Source organism: Clarias gariepinus, chromosome 19 (genome assembly GCF_024256425.1).
Source record: "Clarias gariepinus isolate MV-2021 ecotype Netherlands chromosome 19, CGAR_prim_01v2, whole genome shotgun sequence".
NCBI lineage: Eukaryota > Metazoa > Chordata > Actinopteri > Siluriformes > Clariidae > Clarias > Clarias gariepinus.
Window position 1 is genome coordinate 19,975,746 of NC_071118.1, and position 24,386 is coordinate 20,000,131.

Genomic DNA, 24,386 nt, shown 5'->3' on the forward strand with positions numbered 1-24,386 from the left:
ATATCTTCAATAAAAAACACACAATACTTCAACAAAGACAACAACAAAGAGCTGGCAACAGAATACAGCTTCCACACTATGCTTCAGGAACTTTTCAGAGGCGAGCGCATGCTGAACAGTCATAAAAGCCACAAAACAATCCTCCCCCATACATGGTCCAGATACCCAAAACCAGGGAGCGTGGTTTACCTCTACCCTTATAGAGAAAAAAAAAAACAGCACTCACCTGAGGTATTCCGGACGAGCCCCCAAATTGTAAGGATTTCTTGAATTTTGATAGACCCTATTTTGTCTACTTAGTGCTCAGCCTGTATTTTGCTTGTCCCACCTGGATTCAAGCCCCTCAATGAAACACACAAGGCAGTGCTCGGTGAGATGTTTATTGTGGAAGACAGGAGTATATATATGCACACACACAAAAAAAAAGCACCAAAAAGAAGGGTGCAGGAGCGGTTATGTCTGGTCTGGAATGTTTATAAAAGATAACATGAAGAAGAACAAAAGCTTGGGAGTGGTTCTGCATTCACAAGCCTTCAGCAGTTTTACAACCCTGAACATAGATTATACTAAGGAATGTGTTTGTTGATAGTGCATGTGTCGAGGTCAAAGAAAGAAAACACTCCGTTCTCATGCACACAGAATATTATGAAACACACACTAAAAATTAAATATTCCCTACAATGCCCTATAAAGCCAATGTATGTAGACATCCTACCATGACAATCATATGTATTTGCTCAACACATTTTAAAGGCACTGTTCTCGGGAATGCTTTAGTCTCACTGTACTTATATCATTCGATAATGCCTGGGATGCAGACAGCAGTCCAATTTATTTCAAAAGTGGTCAGTTCGGGGTTCTATGCAGATCAATCTAGTGCTTTTAAACCGGCCTTAGCAAGTCATGTTTTTATTGTTGTCATTTATGGACAGGACCACTGTCATGCTGGGGAAGAATTAATCATGTTAGTTTTAGTAAAAGGAAATGTTATTAGTACAGCATACAAAGGTCTTCCAGACAATCATGTCACACCAAATTTGCAGAAAAAGTTCTGGGGAAGGTCATGGGCACGCATCTACTGTATATACTTTTGCCCCTATAGTGTATTATTTTTTTTTTTAATCTTGTTGTTACAATCTGTTGGTCCTTTAGGAATTATTAATCACAATTTAAAACTACCTGCATTTAACTGCATCTGGTTCTCATAGGGCGCGAAGGGCCACATGGGACACCTGGGTGTGACGGGAACAGCGGGGAAACTAGGACCAGTTGGAACCACTGGACCAAAAGGATCAAGAGGCACTGTTGGACCTACGGTAAGCTAAATAACTAAATAAATATGGTTATACAGTATGGCACGCTTTTCAGCCAAAGTGAATGTATAATTAAGTGAATTTCAGCTTTTTTGGTGTGGGGAATGTAGTGGGGTTTTCATTCACTTATTTTTACAAGCTAAAAGTTAAATATCCAAACTTTTAGACATAGTACAGTAAGTCTCATGAGAAACCATACTGTTGAAGAGGTATGGCTTCTTTGCACCGAGAACCTCGAGTGCCGTGCTCTAACACTCCACCATGATGAGGAGGAGGATGATGATGATGAAGGACTTGTTGTGTTTCTAGGACTCTCAAGCTTTTTATTTAAGTATTCTTCCCAGATTTCTGCAGAATCACCTGGGTTGCAATATCTGTACTTCTGTTTATACTGGCTTGCAGCAAGGGTGGAAGAAATTATAAAAGCTTTTTGACTGATATTTTTACTACTGTAGATTAAAACAAATGTCCTGTGTTTTTAAGAGCATTTTTTGTAAACAGTTTGTGATCACTAAGTTTGATTTTACAATTTATTTCTCAAGCTACATATAATTCACACGTTCTTAAAAAGTTTTTACTTTATAATAGTGCAGATTGAACATGAAGACAAGATTGCTGGTAAAAAAATTAATAAAATTGTCTTTAATGAGTGAGTAAAAGGACATTAACAACTAGTGGCAAATACTACCTCATATACTAATGTAAGTGTTACCTTTATATGGAGCATTTATGCTGATTAACATCCATCTGCATAGTATTCCAACATCACATCTACAGTATGGACTCTTATGGTTTAGAATTCTGACCTGTGATTGGGGCGAATACATCTCTTAGTCTTATCTGGTTATTTTTCTTTAAAACATATTACAATAAGGTGCATCTTAGCTATATCTGGTTTTACAGAAAAGATCTCAGACTTCAAGCTGTTTTTTTTTTTTTTGCAGCTTTCAAACTTTAATATTTTGTTAAATCCTTTTGCCTGGTATATTTGGGTAAACATGCAGTGCTCCCAGGTGCAGTGACCCATAGGTCAAGTCCCACTCAGGCCATCGGTTTGGTATGAATGTTGTTTTAAAGTTGTTTTTGTATTAGGGGCATTCATTCAGCGATATCCTACAATCATATAGTCATTGTTGTTCCAAAGTTTCAAAAACAACCTAACACCAGCTTTGTCCCAGTGTACATTAAAGAGAAAAAAGTCTAATAAATCAAGGTTAATGAGTGTAAAAGTATTTTATGGTTTCAATGTAAAAGCAATATTGTGTTGACTCTGTGCCTTGCTGTCGGCTTTCTTTTCCCCTATAGGAAGGCAATAAGGTGACAGTAAAACTTCATAATGATTTACTTACCTATTCTCATTTCTGTATTTGTGTTAACCTGTTCGTAAACTCTCAGTTGAGGCATGTGGGTAAGAAGGCTCAGTTGAGGCATGTGGGTGAGAAGGTCATGTGGCAAATAGATTTTCTTCAGTATATTTAACACACATATTAAAATTTTCTGCAGGGTGCTCCAGGCCGGATGGGACAACAGGGCGATCCAGGTCTAGCAGGTTATGAGGTGAGGATGCTGACAGATTCTTGGAAACACCTGACATTTATTAACTCACCCTATGCAACTTTGAATTGAAAATATCCAGACGAGTTTCTCTCTGTTTTTGTCTTTTTTTCTGTAGGGTCACCGTGGGCCACAGGGTCCTATAGGGTCTCCAGGACCAAAAGGTTTAAAGGTAAAATCGCACATCCTGTTAAAACCTGTGTATTTTGCTCACTACCAAAGAATCTTAACATTTACTATGGTAAAATACCTACATTTAGTTCATTTCTATTCATACTCAGCTATGAGAAATTTTCACTGTAGCATCCATAAAGCATTACGATCATGCCTACAGTATTTATACCTCTTATTTTAAGCTACACCCGCAAACATGGCAGAAAGTATTTCATGCATCACACGTTCATCCAATCTAAGATTTTTGTTGTTGTTGTTGTTTAGGGGGAACAGGGAGATGATGGGAAACTGACAGGTCCTCCTGGTTCCCCTGGGCTTCAAGTTAGTTACTCTTTTTGTGCTTCATGCACTCTTCTTTTTTCTCCTACTGATTGTGTCTGCAGCATAGCAGTGAGCATTGAAAAAAATACTGTATACTGTGTGTGTGTGTGTATGTGTTAGGGTCGTATCGGTGACAGAGGTGACCGAGGAGAACCAGGAGATTCAGGATACCCAGTGAGTTAACATCAGGGCTTGATTTGAGTTTTGGCCATTTGGCCTGCATTACTGTCACGCGTAACACATGGTTACAAATATTAAAGTGCAAGTATTTCTCCCTTTGATAAGATAAAGTTGATGAGAAAAAGAAATTTGCCTTGTCAAGAATCAAAGACGTATTTTATGCCGACACTGTATTGACACTAGAGACTCCTCCTTCCAAAAATTCTAAATAAACTATTTCACCATAGCAACAATATCTCATTAAAATCATCATACCCGTCCATCATGCAAGTCCTGGTGTATTAAAAAGCTCAAGCACATTATAATGAATGCAATAATATTAACCCTGAAGCTAGGACTAGTGTCCAAGCTATACATTTACAGAAAATTAATTATGACTATTTGACCAATCGGATTTAAGAGTTCAATAACATTTTGATATAAAAGTGCATTAGCGTGCATTAGCATGCTCAGCAAAATGTTAACACAGGCGACATGGGCTACAATCACTGTTTTAGTGCTAAACTTACATAACAGCATAGGTTTTGTAATTTTATGTTTCTACAAACTATTTACATGCTGAATATACAATAATGTAAAGATTTTCTTATTTTCTTGTGCGTTCACTGGTGATGTTTTGATGCCCAGGGTCAGCAGGGGGTGGATGGACTTCGAGGCAAAGCTGGTGCACCTGGATTACCTGTAAGCAAACAAATACACACACACCCCCACACACACACCATTCTCTCTCTCTCTCTCTCTCTCTCTCTCTCTTTTCCTCTCTTTGTCTTTCTTATACAGTAGGTGTGTTGATGTCCTTATATATTTTAGGGTCACCCTGGTCCTCGTGGTCAACAGGGTCCCAAAGGATCAAAAGGAGAGCAGGTATTTGGTTGTTTCTTTGGGTATTAGACATAAAAAACACTCAGTCACACTCAGTCACAATATATGTGTTTACCATTACTTTCTTTTTTCCTCACCCAAAAGGGTCAAAAGGGTAAACAGGGTCAGCAAGGAGAACGTGGAAGTAGAGGATCACCAGTGAGAACAGCATATTTTTTCTCCCTCTTATTTACCATTGTTATTGTTACATGCTAATACTGTTAATGTTGACTTAAAACTGATAACTTATTCAGTAAAAAATCTATCTCTCTTTTGAAGGGTGTGGTTGGCTTGCCAGGCCCGAAGGGTGTGATAGGTCGAGAAGGCCGGGAGGGCATTCCGGGAGTGGATGGCATTCCCGGGAAGGACGGAATTAAAGGAATACCAGTGAGCCTCTTCTTTTAATTTTTCTGTTAAATATGTTATGCTTTACCCATATATGAGAACACTGTATATATACACTCACCTAAAGGATTATTAGGAACATCTGTTCAATTTCTCATTAATGCAATTATCTAATCAACCAAACACATTGCAGTTGCTTCAATGCATTTAGGGGTGTGGTCCTGGTCAAGACAATCTCCTGAAAGAAAGGTGATTTAAGCAATTTTAAGTGTAGCATGGTTGTTGGTGCCAGACGGGCCGGTCCGAGTATTTCACAATCTGCTCAGTTACTGGGATTTTCACGCACAACCATTTCTAGGGTTTACAAAGAATGGTGTGAAAAGGGAAAAACATCCAGTATGCAGCAGTCCTGTGCCTTGTTGTTGCTAGAGGTCAGAGGAGAATGGGCCGACTGATTCAAGCTTATAGAAGAGCAACTTTGACTGAAATAACCACTTGTTACAACCGAGGTATGCAGCAAAGCATTTGTGAAGCCACGAGTTCACCAAAATTGGACAGTTAAAGACTGGAAAAATGTTGCCTGGTCTGATGAGTCTCGATTTCTGTTGGGACATTCAAATGGTAGTCAGAATTTGGCGTAAACAGAATGAGAACATGAATCCCTCATGCCTTGTTACCACTGTGCAGGCTGGTGGTGGTGGTGTAATGGTGTGGGGGATGTTTTCTTGGCACACTTTAGGCCCCTTTGTGCAATTGGGCATCGTTTAAATGCCACGGGCTACCTGAGCATTGTTTCTGAACATGTCCATCCCTTTATGACCACCATGTACCCATCCTCTGATGGCTACTTCCAGCAGGATAATGCACCATGTCACAAAGCTCGAATCATTTCAAATTGGTTTCTTGAACATGAAAATGAGTTCCCTGTACTAAAATGGCCCCCACAGTCACCAGATCTCAACCCAATAAAGCATCTTTGGGATGTGGTGGAACGGGAGCTTCGTGCCCTGGATGTGCATCCCACAAATCTCCATCAACTGCAAGATGCTATCCGATCAATATGGGCCAACATTTCTAAAGAATCCTTTCAGCACCTTGTTGAATCAATGCCACGTAGAATTTAGGTAGTTCTAAAGGGGGTTAAACACCGTATTAGTATGGTGTTCTTAATAATCCTTTAGGTGAGTGTACATACTGTATGAGGGGCGTTCAAGTCATACCAGGACTTTTGACTGTGCAGAACAGAACACAGTTATTAGGGTAAAAACTACCTGTATTTTTCTGTATAATCTCCTGCTACACAAATGCACATATCCCTGTGTTTTAGTAATGTGTGAATACTATCAAGGTAGAAAGTTTGATTGGATCTGTTTCACGTCATCATCACTGCTAAAATACTGGCCTTCCAGGAACTCCTGACCCTTTCCTTTAGTGGTAAAAAAGCCTGGTTTGATCAACAAAGGTGTTCTGTTTTTGCAGGACAATGCACACCCTCATATTGCACCCTGCACCACTTGCACGATACAGGAACTCAGCTAGGAGTTACTGCCAGTGACATTGAGGGTAGCAGTGGATCATGGCTTTTCAATCAGAAAACTCTCCACCTTGATGTATCCAAGCACACTGGGACAAGTGCAGTAATATAGCAGGGGCTTAAATGGAGAAATAAATGGAGTTTTTACTCTGATATCAGTGTTCTCTTATTCTGCATAATTCAAAATCCCAGTTTGACTTGAACACCCCTTATACAGTATACACAGTGAATCAATAGATAATGATTTTGTTAGAGTATTTCGGCAACATTTAACATCTTTTTACTTATCTTATTTTTCTCATTCTTCTTTTTATCTCTCTTCTCCAGGGTGATCAAGGAGATGATGGAGAGTTTGGGCCTCCAGGGAAATCTGGAGCAAGGGGGAAAATCGGTGTTCCAGGTTTACCAGGACATCAGGGTTCGTTTGGACCAAAGGTGAGGGAACATTTAAGCAGTAAAAAGCAAAAGTTACAGTATTATACATAGACATTTTTGACTTGCTGATGCTAGCACATGTACACTTCTTGCCCATGTTGTTAATTGCATCAGTGCATGGCTTGTGTGGCTTGATTCTTGATAATTTCAGGAAATATTATAGGATCAAATTTATTTCAAAAAGGGTATAATAGTCACTGATAATTAATATCAATAAACTATTTAATAATTGGCAGGGTGAACGAGGTCTCCCAGGTCATACTGGCCCTTCAGGGAAAAGAGGATTTAAAGGAGGAATGGGGCTGCCAGGAGCTCAGGGAGATCCAGGACCCAAAGGACAGCCAGTGAGTGCCATTTTAAAATGTGCCTGTGTTATTTTTCTACATTGCTTTATGTTCTTTTTTTAAACAATGGTCAAATCCCTTGGGAATTGAAGTATTTTGTTTGCTTTGTTTACTAGTACAGTGGAACCTTGGATTACCAGCATAATTTGTTCCGGAAGCGGGCTCGTATTTGAACTTTCCCATAAGAAATAATTGAAACTCAAATTATTCGTTCCACAGCCCAAAAAAACTAAATACATAAAAATAATTAATGCACAAAATAAAGTAAAACTAAAACAAATTAACCTGCACTTTACCTTTAAAAAAAAAGTAATAATAAATCCCGACAGATAAGTGTTTCCGTTTATGCACGCAGGCGCTGTGTGTGTATTTGTGTATGTGTGTGAAGCTAAAGTAAGAGGACAGGAGGAATCAGACCCTCCGCCTTCCCTCTTCTCATCTTACACAGTGAACCATCCTCCTCTCTTATTTGAGTTTTAGACACACACACACATTAACAGAAAGACTGTTTTATTGGAAAAATTAGCAAGGAACATCTCACGTGAGCGCATACTAATGGAACCACTGCTGTAAAGTAAAAAAAAAAATTAACCTGCACTATACCTCAGAAAAAAATTGTGACAGAGCAGTGTTTCTGTGAATTTTAAGCGATGTCTATTTTTAACAATATAAACGTGTAAAGAACAATAAAACAAGCATTATGTACAATCAAACAAGAACCAACAACCACACCCCAAACATTAAAACAAAATGAAACGAACTAAAATAATAAAAAATAAAAAAATAAAAAGAAGGCAGAGATTTAAGAAATTTAAAATATGAGATTGCCATTTCGTAAAAAAGTTCCTCCTCACAGAGCATCTAATCTTTTCTAGTTTAAGAAAGAACATGGTATCTACAAGCCATTGAGATGCAGTAGCAGGCTTAGCAGAGTTCCAGTGGAGTAGATTACGACGGCTAGCTATTAAAGATGTAATGTAATTGCCAAAATATCCAGTTGTTTAGAGTTGAACTGAGATCAGACCCATGGAACCCCAAAAATTGCGATAGCAGGGCAAACACCAATATCAACCCTGAGCATCTTGGACATCACTGTAAAATAGTTGACCCAGTAAGTTTGCAGTTTAGAACAAGTGAAGAACCTGTGACTCAAATTGCACTGAGATGCTTGACATCTGCAGTAGAATATATTGCAGATAAGCAGGCCTTAGAAAAATGAATTCTGTGTAGTACTTTAAATTGTATAAGGCGCAGACAAGCACATATTGTACTAGAACGTATTCTATCCATTGCAGCGGCCCATTATTCCTCTTCAAATTCTCTCCAAGCTTCCAGATTCCTTTAATTTTATTAATAACACTCCCATCTAGAGATAATAACCAACCATAAATTCTTGAGATTTTAGAACTTATATTTAAGAATTTAAAGTAAAGTTTTATTAAATTTTTAACGATTGAGATGGTAAGGTTTGGAGTGAGTTTTCCTAATGCGTTAGCACTTAATTAATATATTTACATTTACGAACCAATATATTAATAGCCCCAATTTTTTTTTTATTTAAGGATCCACAGCTGAATAAGAATAAACCATGCTTGGTAATAAAATATTGTAATTCAGTTATCAATGAATGATAAATAGTGTTTTTTTTTTGTGATCTATTGGTGAACACCAACCGCTGTTTGTACTTCAGCTACTGACCTTTGGAGCCAAAAACAGACATTGTGATAACAGATTCATAATCCAAATGTTAGAATACAGTATATGTATTAGAACAGGCATATGTTATGGCTGTTAGGTTTGTTTTCCTAGTATTTTATTTTGCTGTGTATTAATGTGATAATTGTTTTTTTTTAGGGAGATGTTGGAGAACCTGGATTTCCAGGGATTCTAGGAATATTTGGTCCCAAGGTAAGACAGAAGAAGGAGGGAGTGTAATGAATTGCATCTGGAGACATGAAATAACTTTTTGAGATTTTTTGGGGGGGAAACTCGACCTGATGCATGCCCCTACTCCTAGTTAACAACCACGGCCAAAAAAAATTATTTTCCTAGTTTCCAACCCCACCACATCCCTTCCTCTTTTTCTTAGTATTCTGTATCTATTGAAGATCCTTCACAGGTAAGCCTTGCTGAATCGTGCAAAACAGAACTAACCCAGAGTCGAGGTCTCACAGTTATTGCCTTCATTCCAGTTCCATAACTGCTCCCTATTGAGTCACCTGATCCACAATCAGAACATTTTGTCTGGTAAACATGCACACCACAGATACTGTAATACCACCAAGCCAAATAATGATAAAATCGGTGGCTGAACTTACCCCTGTGGATTGTACAGAACCCATGCCAAGAGACCAGATAATGGTTTATTTTAAGGAACGTCAGTCTGTTTATCCACCTCCAGATGCTCTTTTGTAGGTTACAAATGTAAAAAGCGAAGTCTGTTAATCTGCATGTCTTTGGACTGTGGGAGGAAACTAGAGTACTCGGAGGAAACCTACCAAGCACGGGAAGAACATGCAAATGAACTAAATGCACACAAAGCCGGAAATTGAACCCGGACCCTGGAGACAGTGACGACCAAATAGCCACTGTGCCACCTCAACAAAGATAATATATAAAAAATTTGAAATGACTTGACTCAAAATAGCAAAGAAACAATATTTCCAGTCTGCAGTGGCTGTTTCTGATGTTCAGTGAATGTGTTGCTGTGGGTACTGTATGCATATATGCCTGTATGCATACTGTATACTGTAGGCCTGCACTTGCATATAGGCATGCATATTCCCTCACCTTAACCACACTGTATCTATGGAATGAATGGTACTGGTGACTGTAGATTTTTTTTTCTAGTCAACTGGAGGTTACTATATAAGCGATTACATGTCTACAAACTTTTGGCAATATGGTGTATTGTTATGTGTATTAAACTTTATGCTATGAGGCTTAAATCAATTGCATGCGTAGATATTATAGCTATGGATGTGGTAGCTCAGTTGTTGGGGCATGCTGAGGTGCATCACATAACTGTGATGTGCATTAGCTTAAAACATACCAAAACAAAACTTTTGGTTTGCTAAAGTCAATAAGAAATTTTCAGCACTTGGACACTGGTTGTTGAAACGTCTTGTTTGCCAGGAAACCTTAAAAATATAACTGAAATCCAGACATAAAATCTGTTTGTCCAACCCTGCATCCAGATGGATGTGTGCTCTGCCCCTATAAACCCTTGTTACATTTTCAATATTTATTTGTGCATGCAGAATTAAATAAAGTCCATTCATTTTCAGTTTTCAATGGCTCTGTACTTTTAAACTACTTCCGCATCCACCACTCATGCATGTACATCTATGTACAAAGTCTGGAAAAGCCCAGACACCATCGACTATATACAAACTTACTGTACCAACTCTCCCCACAAACATGCTTACACACCATGTTTGTTTGGCCTCTGGTTACCAACATAACCTAACCTTTTAAAAATTGAAAATACCATATTTAAAATACCACAGAGATATGTTTAATTAAAGGCATATTTGGCTTGCCTTCTCAAACATTTAACCTTTGAAGATTTTTCTTTATACTGTAATGAAATAAAACACATAAAATGTTTTTGTACTGTAAAGTTATAAAATATATACAATGTATAAAATATATACATACAAACATTGATTTGTTTTTGTTTTGAAATGTGCATAAATTGCAGCAGTGCCTAAACCAGCAATATTGCCACAATTTAATCTATATAAATTTATGCATAACGCATAAAAACAGGACTGCCACCTGCATGACCTTCTTTACGTCTCTTCCTTTAGAATCTCTTCCTGTTTGTGTCTCTTATATTTCTACTATGTGGCAGCCATGTTTCTTCCTTAAATGTTGGACATAGTCAGGGATGAAGGTAGTTTCAATTTATTGTCGGTAGTATGTAGCCAAAAGAATGAGGAGAATAAACCGTGGAGGTGGTGGACAGTCCTGTAAATCTTGTAAATTTCTCTCCACTCATTTCATTTTAAAATAGCCTCAGCTAACTAACTATACTGTTCACGGGTTAATTCCATTTGGGAACAAAGTGGTGAGTCATGAGCCTGTCAGTTCTTTGGCAGAGTGTTGTCACTCTTATGTTAACTAGCAATAATAAAAGGTTCTAAAGCACTTTAGAACTTTGGACTTCAAAGCAATTAATAACGAGACAAAGTGTTATTTTACAGGACGTTGTATTTTCAGATATAGTTGCATTATCAGATGTTTTTTCTTGCTGAAAGTGCTACCGTGACTGGTTTTGAATGTGGGTTTTGGAAGGCAGCTACTGTCCCCTCTTTCTAGTATGCAAAACACCACTGAATTGTTTAGTGATGCGCAGCACTGGACTATACCAGTGTACTTTCACCCATCTCTATAGCCACATAGTTAAGTACATCTTTTGGAGCTTTTAAAAGTTCTTTTGGAAATTCAGATTTATTTTAGCACATTTATTTTAGGTGGGTTTGTCATGCCATACAAATTGTATTAAATGAATAAACATCTAATCATGATCTAAGCACTTAGTCATTAACATGATTACACATTTATTGTCATTCTTAATGTGATCTGAATACATCTTTCATAGCGTGATTTTATTTATTTATTTATTTATTTATTGGCAGGGGCCTCCAGGAGACTTTGGGCCAAAAGGTGTTAGTGGACCTAAAGGGCCCCCTGGACAAATGGTGAGACTTCACATAACACACATACTATATACGGTATAAATCATGTTACTTTTTAAAACTGACAATTAAAAAAATTTATTTTCATATTTACTCTTCTAGATGCAAACATTTAAATGATTTAATAATAAATTAACAATGTTTAAATAGTTATTGTTGTAAATTAAAAGCTTATATGCATCAATGTGTATAACTAATTTTGTGATATGAATTATAATATATTCATACAGTATGTATGAGTTATTTATGTGAAACAGTACGTCACGACAAAAATATATTAAAAAAAAAAAATTCTTTCTTATTTTTCTCAGGGTAAAAGAGGAGTGACCGGTCCTGTTGGTATAATCGGTCCAGGTGGCAGCCCTGTAAGTGATGTGTCAGTACATTAAGCACTATGACACAAGAGTGAGTGTGCTTGTGATGAATACCAGCATGACTATGATGTGGCTGTAGAACATACCAAAGCTGGGCTGATACTCAGTACAATAGCGCAACCATGAGTGTGATGTAGCTTTCACACAACAGTTAGACAAACCCCATTTATTGCAGCTAGTTAGCTTTGTAGTTATACTTAGGTGTAAATAAAACAGAAAAAGTTTAGAGGCAATTCGAATTGACTAAGAAGCAATTACAGTATTATTTAGAGAAAGAGTTGTTCCAGATAATATATCGTTATCAGAAGTGTTGTTGATATAGGTGCTTCTGTGTCTGGTTTTAAATGTGGCTTTTGGCAGGCAGTTGCTCTCTCCTCAGTACTGTGGACCATATAGACCTACTTTAACCCATGCTTGGACCAACAGTTGGTGTAATTAACAATGGTTAGAATGCATATAGTTAACCGTCCCAGTGCTGTTACTATTATTACTACTTATGAAATGCGACTGGTTCAATTAGATTGCTTAATCTGAACTAACTGTTGTATAATACTTATTATAGCATATATAATGAGTTAGTATCTCTCTAATTAACAATACAAAGAAAAAAAAACACAGCCTGTGATGTCATCACCAATCCAAGTCTGCCTCTATGCTGAAAAGTGTCCAATGACAGAAACGTTACAAACTGCTGCATAGTGCTGACACATGAGTTTTTTTTATTTTTTATATTTGAGCAATACAGTGTCATAGTGTGTACGTGTGTTATTTTTTATACGATGAAAATTTGGTAAAGGACACGATGAAGCCAGCACCCATAACTGTTGGACACATGACTAATCTTTGACTCTTGTCTAGGGTCCTAGAGGAGATTCTGGTAGCAGAGGAGAAATGGTAAATTTAAATATATAAATGCACAAAGTGTTCATTTCCTATATGCAGTGCTTCCATTAAATGGAAAAATAGACAACTCAAAATGTGGTGTTTTTCTTTATTGTGTTATGCAGGGTGTTCGAGGGCCGAGGGTGAGGCTTTCAAAACATACAACCTCACAGAAGCACAGACTCTCACACACGCACACAGACATTTCAAAGTCATTAAAAATATGCTGATGCTGTTTTTAGGGTGCTCCTGGACGTCGAGGACCTCCTGGACCACCAGTAAGACCACTTTTACTCTGCACACATTTATTTTTTCCATACATGCATAGAACCGTAAGTCCTAACTGGTTGTTTTTTCCTTGTCAGGGACCTCCCAGAATACCAAAATCCTTTGTAAGTATTTAAGCTTTTTAAAAAAAAAAAAATTGACCAATTGAATATGAAAAATCAATCGATTTTTGTGGGTATCTGTGTAAAAGCAACAGGATGACAACGGTGGAACTTTGTCTGAGTTGGTCAGTTCACATACTGCTTTTAAAACCAAGGTGTGTATAAAGATGAATGAGACAAACAAGTTCTTTTAATCCTGCACAGTACTACTAGTATCTGTAAGACACAGTTTTTAAATTGCATGCATATTTTAAACTATTCCTTCTGTTTATTCATTCCTCTCTCTCTCTTACACACACACACACACACACACACATTCTTTCTCAGGTGGCAGATCTAATGGATTCTCCCATGGAGCGAGCTCCAGAGATCTTACAGACTCTGCATTATCTGAGTTTGCTAGTTCTCAGTCTGAAGAATCCACTAGGAACGCAGGATCATCCGGTTCGCCTCTGCCGGGACCTCGTAACCTGCCAAGACAAATTCAACGATGGTGTGTGTGTGTGTGTGTCTGTGTGTTACTTTCAGAATACCTTGTGTATAAACATTAGCCTGTTGACAAAATTTTCTTACACATACAGCTTGCCATTATGGTTCAATAAATAGTACATTTAAATATCCTCTTTATCTTTTTTATAGGCACTTACTGGATTGACCCAAACCTGGGTTGTCACACTGACGCTATAGAAGTGACATGCAACTTCACAAGAGGCGGGCTCACCTGCCTTAGACCAATTACTGTGTCCAAGGTATTGAATTTAACTAATCAGAAATGAATTGGAACATAAATTAACATATTAGAATTCATTAAATTAATATTAACATATTAATATATAAGAATAATATATATATATATATATATATATATATATATATATATATATATATATATATATATATATATTAGCAGCCTGAAGTGTGGTTTACTAATATATTATATATACTTTAATATTATATATATATATATATATATATATATATATATATATATATATATATATATATTAAAAGTAAATATAATATATTAGTAAACCTGTATATCAACCTCTCAATATATAATGGCAAATTAATAGTTATATATTAATGCACTAGCTTTAATATGTTTTCATTTCTAGAATTTGGTGGTAATTAACTTTTTGTCATCAACAAGCAGAGGAATTAATTAATGTAGTACACTGCAAAAATTGTCCTGTTACCCCAGTATCATTGTTTTATTTACCTACTTACCATTTATGTGATCATTTATAATAAAAATTGTTATTGTCAAAGTTGTCAAATTGTGATGTGATTTTTTTTTTTTTAGCTGGAGTTCAAAGTCAGGCCTGTCCAATTGAATTTCCTGCATTTGCTGGGTTTGGGGGCAGAGCAACGTATCACCATCCACTGTCTTAACATCACCATCTGGAGCTCCACCCCAACTCAGACTCCTTCTAAGAATGCTGTGAGGTTTATTGCGTGGAATGGGATGACGCTGGAACCAGACGTTTTGGAGGACACTTGCTGGGTGAGAATGACACCACTGAAAGCTTGCTGAGAGTCCTTTAACACAACTGTTCTGATAGACGTCTCATTGACCGAAACCTTTTAAGTATGTCCAAATGTGACTATTCATATTATATCATATTGAGATGATTTTAGCTTCGTGACATTGTGCGTTATCCTGTGGTCATAAAGGGATGGACATGGTCAGCTCTACAATACTCAACAATACTTAATTGGTACTAGGGGCCCCAAAGTGTGTCAAGAAAAAAAAAACCCACACCATTAGACCACCACAACCAGCCTGAATCATTGCTACAAGGCAGGATGGATCCATGCTTTCATTGTGGTTACACTAAATTCTGACCCTGCCTTCTGAATGTCGCAGCAGAAATCAAGACTCACCAGGCTCACCTGCCAGACCAGGCAACATTAGTAATGCCCAATTTTGGTGACTCCATGTCAATTGTAGCCTTAGCGCTCATCTGCTCATTCAAGATTTGACATGTTGTGCGTTCAAAGATTCTCTTCAGCATACAGGACATCAGTTGTAACAAGAAGTGATTCGAGTTACTCTTTTCTTTTTTTATAAGCTTGAACCAGTCTGGACGTTCTCCTCTGCACTCTGGAATCAACAGAGCATTTTTGCCCAATGAACTGCTGCTTACTAGATCATTTCTCTTTTTCAGACCATTTTCTTGTAATTACAGTGAAAAAGTTCCAGTAGATTAGCATTATTGGAAATATTCATACCAGCCCGTCTGTCACCAACAACCATGTCACATTCATTTAGTCACCTTTCTTTCCAATTCTGCTGCTTGGTTTGAACCTCAGCAGATAATCTTGACTATGTCTACATGCCTAAATGCATTGAGTTGCTGCCATGTGATTGGTTCATTAGATATTTGCATTAACAAACATCTGTACCTAATGAAGTGACCAGGATTTGTTGTCAGATGTATGTATGACATGGCAGATTTTTTGGTGGAAAAAAATCATTAACACTAATAACATCCCAGTTTACCATAAATATGCCTATGAACTAGATAAATCACATGATCCATAGGACAAGCTTTTAGTAAAAAGTTGCAAAAGAGTCACATCATAAAATATACTACAGTATTTAATCATTAAAATGTGTGAATTTGCGCATCAGATTTTTTGATACAGACTGATTATTAAAGAAACATAATCACATACCGTAGAGAACACTAAATGCTCACGCTCTATTCTTCTTCTTTAAATTCCCTTAAGAGTACATATCGGGCCAAGTTTCCCAAAAGCATCATAGCCTTGTGCCTTTGCCATGGTACTCAAATGACATGCATTTCCATGTGAAAATAGGGCTCAGATATTTCCATTAACCTAAAATGTTAATAAACCATTTAGTTCTAAAATATATCATTGACATTTGTTAGAGTAGAGCCAAATATAAGGGTTGCTTTCAACACAAGGCAAAAGTGGGCATCCTTTTTTATTAAGTAATGTAGGGCATTCAAATTGCACATATTGGTAGAGTAAATTTTTTTTTTTTTACAAAAAATCAAAGTCTATAAAGGCCTATAAAGGTCCTACTTAACATAGTCTCCATCACAAGGGACACATTACCAACGCTGAACCCAACTCCTCTTAGAAAATCCCCTTTTCGCAGTTGATGGTCCCACACCCCAGGGTTCGGTTCATCTTCAATGCTGGTTTCCCCTTCTTTAAATGTCATCCATTTGTGCACATTGTTTAAGCAACTGTGACGAATTCAAGATTTTAGTTTAAATGCATTGTTCATGATGGAGACTAAGTTAAGACTTATAGAGGAAGAGATTTTTTAATTTGCCAATTTGAATAATCTCCGCCAGTTAATAAAGTAGGTATGCCTACCTTATCGTTACTTTCAGTACAGCAGTCATAAAGTTAGAAAAAAAATGTAGTATAGTCTGACTTTGTGTAAAAATTTTAAATGGATGCTCTTCATTTAAGAAGATAATGGGTTAATATTTCACTCCTTTTGTTTTTATGTACAGCTACGCGATGGCAGTTGGAGGAATGCTGTCTTTCTTTTCAAAGTAACAGATGCCTCGCTGCTCCCCATTAAAAACATCGCTAATCTGCCGAAAATTGCATCCATGTCACGCTATCACCTGGAGGTTGGACCTGTGTGTTTCCTGTAGTGTGTGTGCACGTGAATTGGCTATGCATATATGTGTGTGTGTGTGTGCACGTCCTCACACACCATAACCGGCTGAAGCTACCTACATCACAGCCGCTGTAGTATTTAGCCACTGATTGGACTGCAGAAACAGGAAAAAGGTGGTGCAAGCGGGGCAACCAGGGGGATTTAGCACTAAAAGACTGTGGAGGAGAAATCCACCCTTCTGGCTTCAGATGTCATGTGAGAGAAGACTCTTAACAATATGACCCAGTTTAAATAGGTCCAAGACATTCAGGCCAGAGAGGTTCTGCCATGCTTTCTCTCTCTCTCTCTCTCTCTCTCTCTCTCTCTCTCTCTCTATTGTATCATTATTGAATATAAGTTATTATAATGCTTGTCATAAGGAAGTATGCTCTATTATAGAGAAGAATTAAGAATTGGAAAATGTTTATATATATAATAACAATATCAGTAATTCAGAAAGTGCAATACAGAAGCAAAATGTTTATTAGACATTGATTAAATGTCAAGTTGGTTAACTTTATGGAAGGTATTTCAGGGGTACTGTCAACAATCAAAATTGTGTAATTTTACATAGTATCAGACAGGGAGGTATAAATGTGTGTATGTGTTTGCTTGTGTCAGTGTCTGTGTGTATTTGTGGATTTTAATGTGATTGGTCAGGAAGATTATGGTTGGCGAAGATTCTGTGTATGTGTATGTAATGAATAGTTCTCTTGACATATGTCAGACACTCCTCCTCACAAAAGAGTCACATGGTTTAGTGGCATTTCTCAGGCAAAATGTGAGGAGGCCTGCAAAAGAGTGTGTTTTATCGGTAGTGGTGCGTGCTCACTCAGTGGGGCGTGTCTACCTCTCCCCATCGCAGTCAAAACTTATTTAAAGTGTTTAAGAACGGTGCTGAATAAAAAAAAAAAAACAGTGAAGTTTGGTGCTTCAAAAAAGAAAACAAAAAGCAATTTGTAGAATTAATCGCTAAGCTTGCTGACTTGCTTATGCAAATTCAAGATGCAAAAGCAGCCATTCATTCTAAAATCTTTTTTGTAGCAATAGTACCAGGCAACTATAATAATGCTTACTGTGGTGCATCCCGCTTATGCTACTTCGCCTGCTGAATCTGCGTAAACTCATCATTGAGCATAGTGTTAAGAAACAGCATGGCAATTTTAATGGCATTTTGTTATAAAGTGTGTTTGAATTATTTGATTGACTTGTAAAAATAGAAATATGATTTCTCCGTGTTCGTGGTACAACAGTGTTTTTGTTAATATTGTACAATGACAATTATTTAACTGACACTTCTTTCTGTATTTTGGAGCAACAGCTGTCTGGTGCTTTAATCCCGTTGGCAATGGCAATGTGAAAGTATACAAAACTATAAATACAGGACAAGAATAATTTTGCCTGATTAATAGCGCAGTATGGCCATTCATTTCTAATATCAAGGTTTCTAATATGTGATAACATCTGTCAATTACATACTGTACCTACTATAAATGCAATACAAGCTAGGCCATGCCAGAAATGTCAGACTTAAGCAATGCATTCTGTAATAAGGTTCTTTGTTTGACATTTGTGCCCAATAGGTCTTGTCTTTTTATGTCAATTCTAAGAAAATAATAAACTAAACCGATTTCAGTACGTACAGTAGAATGATAATCTGATAATAAGTGAAAGTCAAGCTATTTTACTAAATATGTATTAAACAAAAGTAGGATCAGATAAAAAAAGCATGTTTATAAAAGATAAAGCCCTTGTCACACTCCGATAATGACCATGAAGTTTCCCCTGCATCCTAAAAACATCGAAGCATGCAGTGGTCAAAATTTAAAAACGTGCATTTATCAAGCTCATACTACTTCGTAGCCACATTCCTCTTAGTTTCTCAATGCATCTATCATGTTGTCACTAATTTCCTATCAGCCACATGATCACATGCCTACCAGGACCAATGAGATCAAACAAAGCGATTATGTCTAGTCCAATCACACCATGCTTATGCTCTTACTAGACTCTTATCCCACATTTACTACATTGTCATTGCATTGGGTGGGTTGTTGTAAATAAATATATTCATGACATAAGAAATTGTATCCAAAAAAATACATTCTGTATCACAATTATTTTGTATGATGTGTCATCACACTGACCCAAAAGTTGATTTTTAAAAAATATTTTTAATGTATACACTACCGCTCAAACGTTTGAGATCATTTGCAAATTTTCCTGTTTCCCTGCTGCAGTGGAGAAGTTCATTTAGAGTTACAACCCTCATAAATCACCAATTACCAGATTAGAGCTGTTATGAAGCCTTTACAGGTGATGAGTAGCAGATACATCTCAACATTACTTGTTTAAAGGAGATTAGTGCATATTTTGGACGCCTTCAGAATTGCTTTACACTGTAGAAAGAAAGAAAAATCAGGAACGACCATGAAGTTAGAAAGTAATCTCAAACTTTTAAGCGATAATGTATATAGTATGTTTGCATTTGAGGTGGTAAATTGTTGCCATTCCTCTATAATCCTACAGGCAGTGTCATCGAAACTATTCACAGCACAGTAAATGATTTGCTTAGAATTGTAAGAAAATGTACAAATATTTTTTTGTATGTATTTGCAATACAAATCGAATCGGCACCTAGATATTGTGGTGATATCGAATCAAGTGGTCCTTGGTAATTCTCATACCTAATATTTCCATTTTTGGAATGTGAAATAGATGTGCTGAAAACCTGCTGCATGCATGCCATAAACATAACAAGTACCAGTAGGACGTAATATGAAATTAATGCAGCCTTTTACAACGTGTCATGGACCTACCGTGGTCATAGTACAAGACTGAAGAGTTTTAAACGTGTCCATTTTATCGTGTCCCAAAAAAAATGTGGCAGCTCCACGCCAAGGGAGACAATACTATGTCCTTACCCATTTTTACTGTGTTTTTCTAACTGCGTTAAACAATTTTTACACATAATGTAAAACCCAGATGTGAACCACAAGTTCTAATGAGTTCATGTCAAAATTGTGCTTAGCAGAAATCTGCTAAAATTGATAAACAATCTATTTTATGACGATCATTACACTACAGTAGATCCTTAAACTGTCTCTGCATAACATGTTTGTGATTGGGCTTCATATACAGAACTTTAATTCAAGATTATTAAAGCTGTTGTGCATCACAATATCAAGCACACTCCCAGCAGCTAGAAGTCATGCTGTGAGTGGTTAAGGTATTTTTTATTTTTTTGCTAAAATGTTTGCTCCAAGCCTGTGAAATTGTATCTGCACAGCCAAAAATGCTCTTTTAGAAAGCTATCTGCTTTTTCTGTCTTTACATTATGTGTAACATATAATTACTCAAGCTCTCATGTATACAGTGCATTCCTTTTTAGCTAATTTAACCTAAGTTAAAATATTATCCATATTCCAGGGATAACAAAGAAGTCTCAGTTTTTTTCTGAGCAGAAAACATGTCCCGGTGACATATAACAATAGCATCTGTACCTAGTTGACAAATTATTTTTTTAATCTGTAAATTTCTGACTCCAAAAAGGGATATAAATATATTGTTGTTTTTAAAACAATACATACATTTTGTTTTTTACTTGTTTGTTATAATTTTTGTTTACTAATCAACTCTTAAACATACTTTATGGAAATCATTCTCATTTCCAGTCATGGGGAGAGTTGGAGAAAAGGTTTTGCTAGACTGGACATCCATGTAGGGAGCGGTGAACACACACACACTGTGCCATGCAGCAGCTCTCCTTTAGTGCAACTGAGAAGCCATGCTGTTTAAAGAATAATATTAACCTTGCAAAGACTTTATAGCAGTGTGTGAAGTTTTGCAGCAACGTCTGTGAAATCCTGTTACCTCACTCTTCCAGACATCTTGGGTCCCATCTGTGATAATGTTGCATTTGCATGTAAATATGACCAAAAAAAAGCTGTCTTCTCTCACCTTGCTAAAATGTTGTCTTTTCATCCTCTGTACCTATCATGTTAATTTGCCACGCTAATACATCACAGTTTTACATGCTTGGTTAAGTATTTGGAACTGAAAACTATTTTACATACGCAATAAAGATGTTGTTACATGCTTCATCGTGTCCTGTTATTGTTAAGGGTCAAAAGTGAATGTTTGACAGCTACCTCTTTATAGATGCTTATTACCTCACCAGATAAAACTTTATCCCATCTTAATGCCAACTGAGCTGCTGTTCATCTCAGATGATCCCCAAGTAAGAATCTTGTGACAAATCTCAGATCTTCTGTTCAGAGATATGCTCAGATCAACTGTTTTCTCCTAGACTTCTGTCCTTGGTTCTATGTAGCTGCCTGTATAAGATTAAAAACACTATAGGCCTACAAAGCCAAATTTTTTACCAACAACAACTTACAATAGTATAGAAAAGAATTCCCCTACTGTACGTCTACACTAAATGTGACCATCAGGACTTTCCCACACTGCAGAACTGCTCAAGTTGAGTTAAATTTGTAAAACTGTTTTTTGACTGCAGTCATTCCACAGATTTTCAATGAGGTTCAGGTCTGGGCTCTGACTAGGCCATGCAAAGACATTTACCTTTTTCTCCTTCAACCACTGTGTGCTGTGTACCTTGAGTCATTGTCATGTTGGGAGGAAAACCATCCCATTGACAACTTCATGACAGAAGGCAACAGATTTTCCTCAAGAATTTAATAGTATTTTGCCGTATCCATTTTCCTTCTATCCTGACAAGTGCTCATGACCCTGCTGCAGAGAAACAACCACATTACCAGATATTTTCAGCTCCATGCATTACTGTAGGAATGGTGTTATTTAGATAGTGAGTTCTATTGCATTTTCGGCAGGCATATTGTTTGTGTTGGTGTTGTGGCCAAATAATTCAATCTATTCTCATCTGAGCATAACAATTTTTCCATGTGGCCAGGTGGAATTTTTGTAGGTGGTGCATATGCAACTTCATGTCAAATCCCATGTTATTATGACAATTAGTATGTCACACTGGATGTTAGTTAGAGGTATCAGAATAAAGATGGCTGAATACAAATACATGCCACACTTTTCAGTGTTTATTATTTTCCTTTCACTTCACAATTACAGTATGTGCCACTATTTAATGTTGGTCTATTACATAATATCCCAATAAAATACATTTAAAACAAAATGTGGAAAGATTTAAGGGGTATGATTACTTTTGCAAGGCAGGCACTGTAAGTGGTGGGTAAAAGAACCAGGTTGTGGTTTGATCTGCTAAGATTTGTATGCACTGTTCACGTTTGCCGTTTTCACGTTTTATTTTTTCTAGTGAGGCAGTTCACAAACTGAGAAAAACTTAGCACGTTAAAGAAAGTGTGATTAAAGTCCCCTGAGATGGATATAAAAGAATTAAGATGTTGTGTTTGTAGTCTGCCAGTGACAAAGTGAATGACATTGTAGCAGTTGCAGTTGGTGGAATGTAAACTTTTTTTTCAATTATTTAATTCATCCTGAATTTTTATTACTGTGAAGCTGCTTTTTGACCATTTTCTTTTATACTGTTCCAAGTGTTCGTAACATGAGTTTAACAAAAGTGTGTTGGCATGATGTAGGATGGAGACAGGCAGGTTTCATGTGAGTTTACTCTATTATTTTCCAGGGTATTCATGATTTCAAACTGCTTTTAAACATCATGACATATACATATCCTCGTTACCAAACAATTCCAAATTGTCTGTCCCAAGGTTATGTAGAATAATATACACAGAAACAAAATTCTTTCTAGTTAGCAATCTTTACCCCAGGTCTGTAATGCATTACCCCAGGTCTCTCTCAGGTCAGGTAGGCATCCAGCCTGCAGCTGCTATAAATCAAATAAAGTGGAAAAGGTTTTTTTCATGAAAGATGGGAGTCGAGGCAATCTGCCAATATACCATTGTGAGATCCAGTGTCAAATGAAAACACTGTACCTAACTGATTAAGCACTTTGTCCACTCAGGGCATTAAATACGCATTCAATTTTATTTCCACCTCCACTTACCAAACTTTCCACTGGACTAGCCTGTTGGTCCTGGGTACCAAGACCACAGGGTCGAACATAGACTGAACTTTATCCCAAATCACATTTTATTTGTTCATGTTGCCTATACACACCTACAAGTGAGGAGTCTCTATGTGGTTTTATATGAGGTTTGTGTTGTTTGAACACATCATAACATTTGTCATGTAGCTCAAGTGTCTGTGTCTTTTGGAAACAGAGAGAGAGAGGGGACCAATGAGACCAATATGAATTGGTCAGCATTTCATGGAAACGTATGGACTCCCCATAATGCCAGCAGGTTGGGCCAGGCTTAGTTCCCACACCAGAGGTAGACTACAGCTGCATGTGGAGAGAAAATACATGCAAATCCTGGAGGAAGAGGAGAAAATGCGTTTGGGCTGGAGTTTGGGCCCTCCTCCACATGACTGGGGTGACCCCAGGGGAGGAGCAAGTGAGAGAGAGAGGGAAAGACAGTTCCATCTGTCCTTTGATATGTGACCAGATAGTCATCTGCCATCTGAACAGCCTTCAACAGAGACCCACTCTGGGAATGCCAGAAAGAGTCTTGAGTAGGTCAGCAAATGGTGAAGACTTCCAGTTAGCATATCTCCTTTGATTGTTTTGTGTTTGGCACCAGAATAACAAAAGCATGTTGACACTAAGAAGGTTGCAGATACAGTAACTCTTTCTATTTTACATAGTTCTCATTGACACACAGTCTTCTCTCATTTTATAGCTCCCCATCTCACTGCAGCAGACAAACCCTAAATAGTCATGTTCCTATCATTTTCCCCCACTTGACTTTACAGAGTAGCGCCTGATAAAACCCAGCCAAACCACTGAGCTCCCACCCCCAGCAACCAAGTGGGGTACACGAGTAAAGGTCAAAAACCAAAAACAAATACAGTGGAACCTCGGATTATGAGTAACACGGTTTGCGAGGGTTCCGCAAGACAAGCAAAGAATTTTAATACATTTTGACTTGAAAACGAGCATTGTATTGGTTTACGAGTACCGAGTATCATGTATCACTCATGCGCTTCTTGTTTTGAGGCTGAGCATCACATGATCACAACTAAGCCAATGGTTTTCTTTCTTGCACTGCGGGATTGTAGGTGCTCGTCTCTTACTGGTGTAATCAACATCCGTGCTGTTTACTATAACACGTGTGTGTGTAAAACATATTTTATTTTGTGTTTGTAAGCATGTGTGTACAGTGCGCGTGTATTATTTATTATAACAGAGAGAGAGTGTGTTTGTGTGTGTGTGCAAGTAATTTGACACCGTGCTCCTTCACATACACCAA

At 37.2% G+C, this 24,386-nt stretch overlaps 1 protein-coding gene across 1 annotated transcript in view; it reads left to right on the plus strand.

The window, feature by feature from the left end:
- col27a1a (collagen, type XXVII, alpha 1a) overlaps window positions 1–21,147 on the plus strand; it is an 88,083-nt gene extending 66,936 nt beyond the window's left edge. The window contains exons 39-61 of the mRNA XM_053478827.1: window positions 1,209–1,316; window positions 2,817–2,870; window positions 2,986–3,039; window positions 3,306–3,362; window positions 3,483–3,536; window positions 4,170–4,223; window positions 4,353–4,406; window positions 4,509–4,562; window positions 4,683–4,790; window positions 6,610–6,717; window positions 6,954–7,061; window positions 8,916–8,969; window positions 11,705–11,767; window positions 12,076–12,129; window positions 12,997–13,032; window positions 13,146–13,163; window positions 13,263–13,298; window positions 13,386–13,412; window positions 13,499–13,564; window positions 13,737–13,902; window positions 14,049–14,158; window positions 14,713–14,913; window positions 16,907–21,147. Of these exons, the coding sequence (XP_053334802.1) occupies window positions 1,209–1,316; window positions 2,817–2,870; window positions 2,986–3,039; window positions 3,306–3,362; window positions 3,483–3,536; window positions 4,170–4,223; window positions 4,353–4,406; window positions 4,509–4,562; window positions 4,683–4,790; window positions 6,610–6,717; window positions 6,954–7,061; window positions 8,916–8,969; window positions 11,705–11,767; window positions 12,076–12,129; window positions 12,997–13,032; window positions 13,146–13,163; window positions 13,263–13,298; window positions 13,386–13,412; window positions 13,499–13,564; window positions 13,737–13,902; window positions 14,049–14,158; window positions 14,713–14,913; window positions 16,907–17,053 (1,791 nt within the window). The 3' untranslated portion in view covers window positions 17,054–21,147. The remainder of the gene's footprint in view (window positions 1–1,208; window positions 1,317–2,816; window positions 2,871–2,985; window positions 3,040–3,305; window positions 3,363–3,482; window positions 3,537–4,169; window positions 4,224–4,352; window positions 4,407–4,508; window positions 4,563–4,682; window positions 4,791–6,609; window positions 6,718–6,953; window positions 7,062–8,915; window positions 8,970–11,704; window positions 11,768–12,075; window positions 12,130–12,996; window positions 13,033–13,145; window positions 13,164–13,262; window positions 13,299–13,385; window positions 13,413–13,498; window positions 13,565–13,736; window positions 13,903–14,048; window positions 14,159–14,712; window positions 14,914–16,906) is intronic.
- The last annotated feature ends 3,239 nt before the right edge of the window (window positions 21,148–24,386 follow it).